Source organism: Propithecus coquereli, unplaced genomic scaffold (genome assembly GCF_000956105.1).
Source record: "Propithecus coquereli isolate 6110/MARCELLA unplaced genomic scaffold, Pcoq_1.0 Scaffold142, whole genome shotgun sequence".
NCBI lineage: Eukaryota > Metazoa > Chordata > Mammalia > Primates > Indriidae > Propithecus > Propithecus coquereli.
This window is the reverse complement of record NW_012138525.1, coordinates 5,416,809-5,426,529: the sequence shown is the minus strand read 5'-3', so window position 1 is coordinate 5,426,529 and position 9,721 is coordinate 5,416,809. Positions and strand designations below refer to the sequence as shown.

At 58.9% G+C, this 9,721-nt stretch overlaps 2 protein-coding genes across 2 annotated transcripts in view; one reads left to right on the top strand and one right to left on the bottom strand.

Annotated features, from left to right (window-relative positions):
* Positions 1 to 1,693, top strand: part of LRSAM1 (leucine rich repeat and sterile alpha motif containing 1) — a 38,286-nt gene extending 36,593 nt beyond the window's left edge. The window contains exon 25 of the mRNA XM_012639655.1: positions 937 to 1,693. Within this exon, the coding sequence (XP_012495109.1) occupies positions 937 to 1,062 (126 nt within the window). The 3' untranslated portion in view covers positions 1,063 to 1,693. The remainder of the gene's footprint in view (positions 1 to 936) is intronic.
* Positions 1,694 to 5,252: 3,559 nt separating this feature from the next.
* The window catches only part of FAM129B (family with sequence similarity 129, member B), a 52,706-nt gene continuing 48,237 nt past the window's right edge, over positions 5,253 to 9,721 (bottom strand). The window contains exons 9-14 of the mRNA XM_012639702.1: positions 8,735 to 8,922; positions 7,713 to 7,868; positions 7,253 to 7,369; positions 6,938 to 7,045; positions 6,720 to 6,831; positions 5,253 to 6,268 (exon numbers count right to left, since the gene is read on the bottom strand). Coding sequence (XP_012495156.1) covers positions 5,676 to 6,268; positions 6,720 to 6,831; positions 6,938 to 7,045; positions 7,253 to 7,369; positions 7,713 to 7,868; positions 8,735 to 8,922 — 1,274 coding nt within the window. The 3' untranslated portion in view covers positions 5,253 to 5,675. The remainder of the gene's footprint in view (positions 6,269 to 6,719; positions 6,832 to 6,937; positions 7,046 to 7,252; positions 7,370 to 7,712; positions 7,869 to 8,734; positions 8,923 to 9,721) is intronic.

Sequence of the window (9,721 nt, the reverse complement as noted above, 5' to 3'; positions counted from 1 at the left end):
CCTATCTCTAAAATAAAAAAAAACATTATCCGGGCATGGTGGCTGCGCCTGTAGTCCCAGCTACTCAGAAGACTGAGACAGGAGGATCTCTTGAGCCCAGGAGTTTTGAGGTTGCTGTGAGCTATGATGACACCAGTGTACTCCAGCCCCACTAACAAACAGAGCTAGACCCTATCTCCAAAAAAAAGAAAAAAGCAACTGTGTTAGCAGTTTGATTATTCCATGGTTTTTAATCGACCCAGGGGATGCTGTGATATGGAGGGACCAGTAGTTACAAATTCAACTGAGCCCTGCTCTTGGGCCCTGTAGGTGGCTCCTAGTTTCTTGATATGACAGACACCTCTGAACAGTTTGGAGCACATCCTTGGTTGTTTCCTTAGGATAAATTCCAAGAAAGAGGAAATGTGTAAGCAGAGCATAGCTACACTCCCATGGCTGTTGATCTGTGAGGCTCGGATCGTGTTTAGACGGGGGAGCTCAGGGGTTAGGAAAGTGCATGAGTGACAACAAATTGTAGACAACCTAAATGTCCAAGAGTAGGGGCCAGTCCTCCCACACGGCGGGCACCGCACAGCTGGTACACAGAGAGGACAGAGGACGGGGACGTGTCTGGGAGGGACAAGGCAAAGACAGCAAGAAGTAAACATTGGAATATTAGCCCCAGTTTTATTTAAGAAGGAACGGGTTGGAGGATTAAGGGTATTTATTTATATATTCTTTATAAACTGTAGAGAATAGACACAAACTGCTAACGGAAGGACTGGGTTTCCCCTTTCCATGGTTTACATGTTCTATATTTCTGTGGTATTTGAATGGCTCACGGGACACTATCAGAGTTTTAAGGTAAAGAACAACGAAGGGCCCTGGAGCTGGGGCTCGTACCCCTCCTGGGGACCAGGCAGGGCCAGGCCCACACGCTCCCCTCTCCCTCCTCAGGCCCAGATGATCTTCCTCAACTGCGGCCACGTCTGCTGCTGCCCGCAGTGCTGCCAGCCGCTGCGCACCTGCCCGCTGTGCCGCCAGGCCATCGCCCAGTGCCTCCGGATCTACCACAGCAGCTGAGCGCCGCTGCCCCGCCTCGGCCCCTGCAGGCCCCGGCCCCCACTCACCCCATGTTGGCCAGACTAGTACAAGGCCGCCCTGCCCTGGGCCCTTTCCCCATAGCCCGGAAATCCCCCTTGAGCTCCAAGCACGCCTCGCCTCTGCCAGGTGGGGGCGCCCCTGACCTGAGGCATTGCTGGTCTGAGTACTGTGGGGGGCGGAGCGGGGGTGGCTGCACCACCACCGAGCTCATGGCTCTGCCTCGTCCCAGCTGCGTGACCGTGGGCGGGGAGGAGCTTAAGGTCCTCACCTGTGGAACGTGCACAGTGCCGCCCACTCTGCATGTGGAGGGCAAGCAGGAGGGCCTTGGCTGGGCATGAGGGATGGCCACAGGCCATCGGGGCTGTCCTGGGAAGGTGTGCAGGGCTGGCCTGTGCTCACAAGTGGTGCCAGCCCCACTGGGACCTCTCTCTGCTGCTCCCCAGTGCTCTGGGCCCTTCCCACTCCCCACAGCTGCACCCTCCTCGCCACCCCATGCAGCGCAGCTGACCCAAAGCAGGAACGTCAAGTCAATAAATCCATCTCAGCGTCTCCTTCAGAGTCATCACCAGGTCCCGTGGGAGCCCAGGAGAGGGAGGGGCTGGGGCTGGGGCTGGGGTGGAGGGCAGCCTTTTGGGGAAAGGGGCCAGGAGTGTGCTGTACCTCAAAGGACAGAGCAGGGCTTGAGCTGTTCCTGAATGAATGAATTTGAATGAATGTCGAGTTAGCCAAGCCTCCCCTCTCCACAGGGAGAGAGACCAGGGCCCAGAGCGGAGAAGGGCACTTGGAGCCAAGTGATGGCAGTGCTTGTCTCTCCACAGGCAGGTGGCCCTGGGGCCCGTGCTATGTGCCCCATGTATGGTTGTTACCCAGAGGCTGGGGGGTAAATGCTTGGGGCCTTGCAACTGGGTTTGGAGCCCAGAAGCGTCCTAACTCTTAAGTCCGTGCAGCCTTGCAGGTTGTCTGTTGCACAGTTCTAGGAGCCACGCACACACTGTTGCTGTAAAGGTGCGTGTTGATTACACGTTTGGGCAGATGGTTTTTAGCCAAGGGCAGCCTTTTCTTTGGGCTGGTGTCAGGCTTGCTCGGGATGCGTAGGTTCTGCCTCCAGCTCCTTCAGCGACCCTGGCCAGACTCTGGGCTTTGGTTTCCCCATGCGTTCAACACGGGACACGAAGGGTCCCTGACTTAGGCTGGTGGCCTGCAGGGGGCGCCGAGGTGCGGCGTCCACAAGAGCAAGCTGGCAGAAGGGCCTGCCTCGCTGGGACCAACTTCACGCAGCACTGCCCTGGCGGGGCGGATGCCCTCATAGCGTGAGCCTGCTTTCTGGGGCGGGAGCTGGTGCCCCTTCCTGTGTAGGACCCCAAATTTAGGCTCATGTACCCCATAGGCAACCCAAACCAAACACTGTGATACCGGTGTTTGGAGATAAAGAAAGGTTTATTTCATTTGGCCAAAGCAAGAAGACGGGAGAGTAAAATCTCTCAAACGAAAGGATGAGGGATAGGGAGCTTTCCTGTGGTGGGGAGTGAGGACATGTGTGGCTGGGTAGTGAGGGAGGGGGAGCCTCAGGACCCAGCAGGATGTCTGTGTTGTCTGTAGTCCCAGGTTACACCTGGAGTAACCAGACTTCTGGGTGTCAGCAGCAACTTGCAACTTTTTAAAGGGCTTTTCTTTTTCTTTTTTTTTTTTTTTTTTGCAAAACAGATTTTTCTTGCAACCCTCTTTCTGCTTGATAAAGAAACAGTGTATCAGCAGTTAATTACCGTTGAGAACAGCAGGTGCTGGGCAGGAAACTAGCAGTTAACATGTATGTGTATAAGTCAAATGTTGTATTATTTCAGTGATTTATATAAAATATTGCATTTTATAAATATATTATTTTAGTCATTAAAAAAATGCCAGGGTACTAATATCTCAAGGGGCCTGGCTACATTCCCGCATTTCACCCTGGGGATCTGATGGTTCCCCCTCCCCTCAACACCCTCCAGGGCTCAGCTCGGCCAAGAGGGGAGACCCGGGCCTGTGGCAGGCAGGGCCACTTCGGGGAGCAGTGTTTGAGGATCTTCCCAACTCCTCACTAGGACCCAGGGACCAAGGACTGTCATCTTCCCTCTTGGGGAAGAGCTGGAGGCTCAGTTAGTAACTTGCCATGGGCAACAGCCAGGCAGAGTTGCACCTGGCCTCTGGCCCCACACCCTGTCTCACCCCAGCCCTGTTGACAGAAAGGCTCAGACCCAAGCCCTTGGCCACCACAGACCGACTGGCACCAGGGAAGCCCACATCCCCCAAGGTGACTGGCTGCCGCCCCACCCAATAGGGACATGTTTTTACTCAACGGTAGGGCAACCCACCCCCACCAGCTGCCAGGAATTGCTGAGGCGTCCCTGTGCCACCCGACCTCAGCCACGGTTGCCCACCCTCCTGGGCGTCGGTGTACACAGGAAAGGGTGACGATGACACCACCCCTCCTGGAACCTTGCGGCTCCTGGTCCCACACGTAAAGTGCCCTATAAATGCTAGTGACTGGTCAGGAGTCCTGAAAGATCTGGCGGCGCCATCTGGACCTGAGGCTGCCCGAGGAGCACTCCGCACAGTCTGGCTGAGGAAGCCACCAGAAGGCCGTTCACCATGGACAAATCCCTTCTGAGCCTCAACTTCCTCCTCTGTAAAACGGGATAATACAAGAACTCCGACCGTGGACCTACAGGTACTCAGGGAGGTGATGAGCCCAGAAAGCCCAGCCGTAAGGGGCCTGGACAGTCCTCAGCCCCCACCTCCCCCGGCTACCTCTCGCACCACACGTGGCAACTGGCTTTAAATAAAGCATTTATTGATTAGTAGAAGCTTGAACAGTTTGCATAATATTTTCAATACAATATCTGGGAAGGATTATTGGAAACCTCCGAAGGCACTAGGGCATCTGACAGTGTCAGTAGGAGAGGTTAGTGACACGGCTAAGACCAGGGCTGGGGGCTAGGGGGGTGGTCCCTGAGCACCAGCCACTGCTGCATGTCCTGTGGGTCTAAGGCCCCCGTCCTGGAGAGTAGGTCTGGGGGACAGAGGATGCAGGGTGAGAAAGGGGACCCACCCCAGGGACCTTGGAGTCAGGTTCTGCCCTGCCCCCCCCCACCCCAACAGCAGTAGGGGAGGCCCTGGGGTGGGGTGGCCGAGCTGGGGCACCTTGGCTTGACCCCTGCCCCCAGGAACAGGAAGGTATGAAAGAGATGATGGCGAGGCCCGACTCCCAGGACATCTGAAGAGGGGCCTGGAGTTTTCAGTGGGAAGTGACCTGGTGACTCAGAGGCAGCAGAGGCCAAGCCACAGCCCGACCCCAAATCCTCCGAGAGGGCCACCTGCAGTGTTTCAGGGGACACATCCCCTCCCTCTGCCCCTCAGGAGCCTCCTCTGCTGGGGGCGTCGGTGAGTACCTCCTAGGTGGCCCCGAGGACAGAACCACACCCCCTAAAGCCCTCCTGCTCCAGCCCAAAGCACGAATGTGGGCACAAGAAGGTGGGGGATCCTAGAGGCCTGTGGGTCCCAGGCAAGTAGGGAGAGGTGGGGTGCACAGGGCCTCTCGCCCCACCATGTCGGCCTCACCCACTCGCCTCCAGCACCTCCCAGAGGTCAGCTCCCTCTTTCCCTCGGGACACTTCCCCTCCACACCCCAGCACATTGCGGGCCTTTCTCATTTCATCCCAGGCCCCCTGCACAGCCCTCTCATCACCCATCGTCCCCCAGCACCCCAGCCTGGCCATCCCCTCCTTCCATCTCCCCTCCCTCACGAGGCTGGCGGCCACTGTGAGGCCAGGGAGGGGAGCAGGGCCAGAGACAGGGCCTCAGACTCCCTCTTCCTCGTCCCAGCGAGCCCCTTGGTAAGACGGGAGGGATCCGCTGGCTTCACAGCACATGATCCTTTTTTTTTTGAGACAGGGCCTCACACCCAGGCTTGAGTGCAGTGGCACCATGATACCTCACTGCAACCTCAAACTCCCGGGTTCAAGCAATTCTCCTGCCTTAGCCTCCCAAATAGCTGGGACTATAGGCACACACCACCACATCCAGCTAATTTTTCTATTTTTTTTGTAGAGATGGGGTCTATGTTGTCCAGGCTAGCCTTGAACTCCTGGCCTCAAGTGATCCTCCCACCTCAGCCTCCCAAAGTGCTTGAATTACAGGCGTGAGCCACCGCACCCAGCCTACACACGATGCTTTTATCTCCCTCTCTCCAAGAAGGATGGCAGGACCCATGAGGGAAACAGAGGCCACAGACAAATGGCAGGAAGGGCAGGGCTCCCAGCCCCCTTCGGCTGTGTCCAGCCCCAGCACAAGGAGGAAAGCCCCGAAACCAGACCCTGCATCCGAGATCATCCCACAGAAGAGAAAACAGGGAGTAATAAAGTGTTGACCAAACCCAATAAAGTGACTCTGGTGGGCCTGTCCCTGCCCAACCCCTGGAGGTGCCACACCAGCCCCTGCCCACCTCCAGCCACAAGGCGCAGATTGGGGTGCTCCCCCCCTAGAGCCCAGCCTGCCTGTGCCTGAGGGGAGCGCCCTGTGTGCCGTGTCCAGCAGAAGCATGGGGCCTGGCTGGCCTAGAACTCCGTCTGCACCCCCGCGCTGTCCTCGGTGGTGATGTGGATGGGGGGACGGCCGCCGGGGCTGGACACCTGCTCCCCGGTCTCCTGGTCACTGGGCTTGGGGGGCTCAAGGTCCACAGCCTTTCCAGGTGGGAGGTGCCGGGGCGAGGTGGGTGGTGAGGCGGCCTCGGGGGCTGCCACGGGCTGGGGGATCTCCTGGGCAGGGGCCCCGTTAAGCAGGGGGCTGGCCGGTGGGGGGCTCTCAGCCCGCAGATCCTGGGCCAGCAGGCCACGGAGCTCAGTGACACTGTCTGGGGATGCAGGGGACGGTGGCTCAGGGCCAGCCTCGAAGGACAGCCCTGCCTCCTCATCCTGGACCACAGAGACCACCTGCTTGGCTCGCCGTCGCTTTTCTGAGAGGGTGGCTGCTTCTGGGGCACCGGGGCTGGGGCTGCCGCCGCCCCCACCACTGCTGCTGTCACCATAGTCTTCACCCCAGTCGATGGGCGCACCCTCGGCCAGCAGGTGCAGGTTGGGGTCGCTGTTGTGCATGACCATGCTGTCCCGGTACAGGTTGTGCTTCCTCTGCACTGCGGCCTCCTTCACGGCTGTGGGGCCGCAGGGAGGGGTGGGACATTCAGTTTGGGCACCACGGCTGCCACTGCGCCTATGCCCAGAGGGGGCCCGCCTCATCCCCCCGGGGGTGTCTGTGACTGGGACGTGCGTGACTAATTCCAGGCCTCACTGCTGAAAGTAGCAGGGCTGCGACGCTAACCCTAGCCCAGGCTGTGATGCTGTGTCATCTGCTCTCTCAGCTGACCCTCCCTGCAAAGCCAAGGAGCTGAGAAGAAAGTAAGGCACAGAGATGCAGGGCCACCCTCCTGGGGCCACACAGCTAACTGGGTCGGCCCAGCCCCTGGGTGTAAGTCTCGGGCCTTTCTTTGCACCTCTGCTGACCCCACCAGCTGCCAGCCCGCCTCCGCTTGGCAGTAATAATCCCAATGGTGGTGGCAGCAGGAGGGGGTTAGGGTTTGGGCTGGACACCCTGCCGGCGCTCACCCTGTAGGATGTCCTTCACGACGGTCTGCAGCACCACCTCCTCGTACGTGTTCTCCACCAGGAGGAACCTGGCGAAGTCCTCAAATATCAGCTCCTGGAACCGGGGCAGCTCCTGCCCGGGCAGGACGGCAGAGACGGGAGGTCAGGGCCGGGGGCAAAGAGAGGGGCGGTGGGTCCCACCCCCACCCGGCCTGAGGGGCTGGAGCAGGTGGGCGCACCGACTTGCAGGTGGGGGCCAGCTTCTTGAGCAGGAAGGGGATGGTGATCTGCAGCAGTGCCTCCCGGAAGAACCTCTTCCGCACGGTGCTGCTGTCGTAGTCGTATTTCTGCAGGGAAGGGGGGGGGGCGGGGTCTTGAGGTCAGTGGGCCCCACCAGCCCTGGCGGGAGGACGGAGGCCAGTGGGCTGACCTCAGAGTTCTCCTCTGCACGAGGGGACCAGTGGCACACCTCCTCGCAGAGGCGGCAATCCTAGTGGTGGCCAGGGATTGGGCTCAGGGCTTGGCCACGCACAGGGCAGGGCAGGGCCACTCACCTTCAGCACACGCTCCAGGATGCGCTGGATGGACGTGCACAGCTCCTCCTTGGTGGGCCCCTTCCCCAGCTCCTGGTGCAGGAGGGTCTCGAAGGTGTACACGGCATTGTCCATTTGCTGTAGGGCACACCACGGGGCACGTGAAGCCCCTTCCTATGTGCCACTGAGGGGTCCCCAGCCAACACCCCCAAGGCCTGCCAGGGAGGAGTGGAGAGCTCACTTGTTCACCCACCCACACATTAACTGAGTGTCCATCATGTGCCTGGCACAGCGCTGGGCACAGGGCAGTCCTGCCTCGAGGGACCAGGAAAGTGCTTGGGGGAGCAAAGAGAGCTTCCCGGACGAAGGAGCCTCTCGCTGAGAAGCGAGCAGAGCAGGAGAGAGCACGCAGGGGCGTGTGGTGATGGGCTGCGGCAGGCGGTGAGCGGGGCTGGGGTGGGGGCAGCAGCCTCAGGCTCACCTCCCGCATGTGGATCTGGGCCCGCTGCTTGAACACAGACGTGCTAGACACATCGAAACGCTGCTGCAGCCCATCCAGCCGCAGCGGCTCCATCTTCTCGTAGCAGCTCTGCATCTTCAGGGGGTGGTACGCCAGCTGGGACAGCTTCTCCATGTACTGCAGGGAGGTGGGGCCGTGTGGGCCTGAGCTGGGCCGCCTGAGTGGCCAGGCAGCCCCGCAGCGCGGCACACCCCCACTCTGCCTGGGCCTTCAGCGTCCAGGCCCTGGGGCTGGCGCTGGCTGCCAGGGACGGCCACCGGGGGTGGTGCCCACAAAGGGAAGCCTGGCAGGGCCCAGGACAGAGGACGAGGGAGGCAGGGGAGCATGTCCAACAGCACAGCGCTGTGGAGACGCCAGTCTGGGTGCTGGGAGAAGGTTCTCTTCCCTTCTGGGGTGCCGGGTGACCTTGGGCAAGTCTTCGCCCCCTCAGAGCCTCCGTTTCCTCAGCCTCGAAATTGGGAAGTGGCTTTTCGTGATCCCTAATCTAATGATTATTATTGTCCGCGGACTCCCAGATTTGGAGTGTAGAGGAGGACGCTTAGATACGGGATAAATTGTATCCACACCTGACGACTGTGGGCTCCAGGCAACCAACTGCCCCAAAACGGGGGTGGGGAGGGACACTGACCCCAAGAGCCAGAGAAACGGGGGCAAGTGAGAGAGGGGCTGTCTCCGTGTGGAGGGCTCGTGACTGGGTGGTCACGTCACTCACCTCTGAAGCTGGCCTTCCTGTCCCTCTCCCTCCCTCTTCGCAGTTAAATTATTTAATGTTTTAGCACCGTATAAAGGCAGATGGGGGGTTAATGTTCCCTCTTTCTTCTAACTGCTGCCCCCTCCCCCACAGAACTTCCCACAGCTTTGGCCTCTGCCCTGGGACCCGCCCCCCCATCTACAGGGACTGCCTGGGAGGGGAGTGGCTGCCCTGAGTCCCACGGCAGGAGGCCCTGCCCTGCCCTCCCCTCGCCTGGGTGACACGGCCTCACCTCCCCCAGCTTGTCGATGCCACCCTCGTTGATGACGTTCAGGTTCATGTCGGTGACCTCCTTGAAGAAGACGTCCCGCACCTCGGTGAAGCCCTGGCTGGTGGGCACCATCAGCGCCTCCAGGATGGACGGGATGTAGGGCTGGACGTGGTTCCGCACGCACACCTCCGCCTTGGGCAGGATGAAGCCTGCGCCGGGGAGTCACGTCAGCAGGGCTCCCGGAGCACCTCCCCGCCACCCCAGAGCCCGGATGCGGGAGGCATGCTGTCCTACTACTCTTAAAGAAAACCGCGGTGGCGACATTAGCAAGCTGAACGACTCCTGACGAACAGCTGATAACGACATAAATCCATGCGGTAAACACAGCAGGGTGTTCTAAGACTGGACCCTGGTATTTCTGAAACCGTGACAGCAAGAAACTAAGAAAACTGCTAGTCCAAAAGCGATAGCAGTTTTCTGCTTAGCTAGAGGTAGAGAAAAAACTCATCTTTGGGAGTCTTGAACAAAAAAACAGAAAAACACTTTAGTAGATTCAATGAACTTCTCAGTTTTATAAAAACCCAGCCACTCGTGCTCCGGAATGCTGCGGCCTGGAGCTGCGTAATTACATAAAAGGCTGTCCTCCTGGTGGGCAGGGACCATCTCCAGAACAGTCTCACCAATGCCTTTCTACCCAGGGGAATTTTGACATCCACCCCCAGCCGCCGCACAGCGAAAGTTGTTTGTTCCACAGAATAAATGTCAGCTCTCAGTGTCCTCTCCAGCTCCTAAGGAATAGCTGGTAAATGTCACCCACAGGGAAGCGACGACTGCTAAAATTGCACTCAGCGGATGCGTTATGGGGACAACCCCATCTGCCTGGGAACAGAAAGGAGCGTAACTGACCGGGGAAAGTTACACTTGCTGGAAATAAATCATCCGAGTCCACTAATATGACACGTGGTAAAATCTGTGCTGAATCAAAGATGACCGGAGGACGAGAATTTT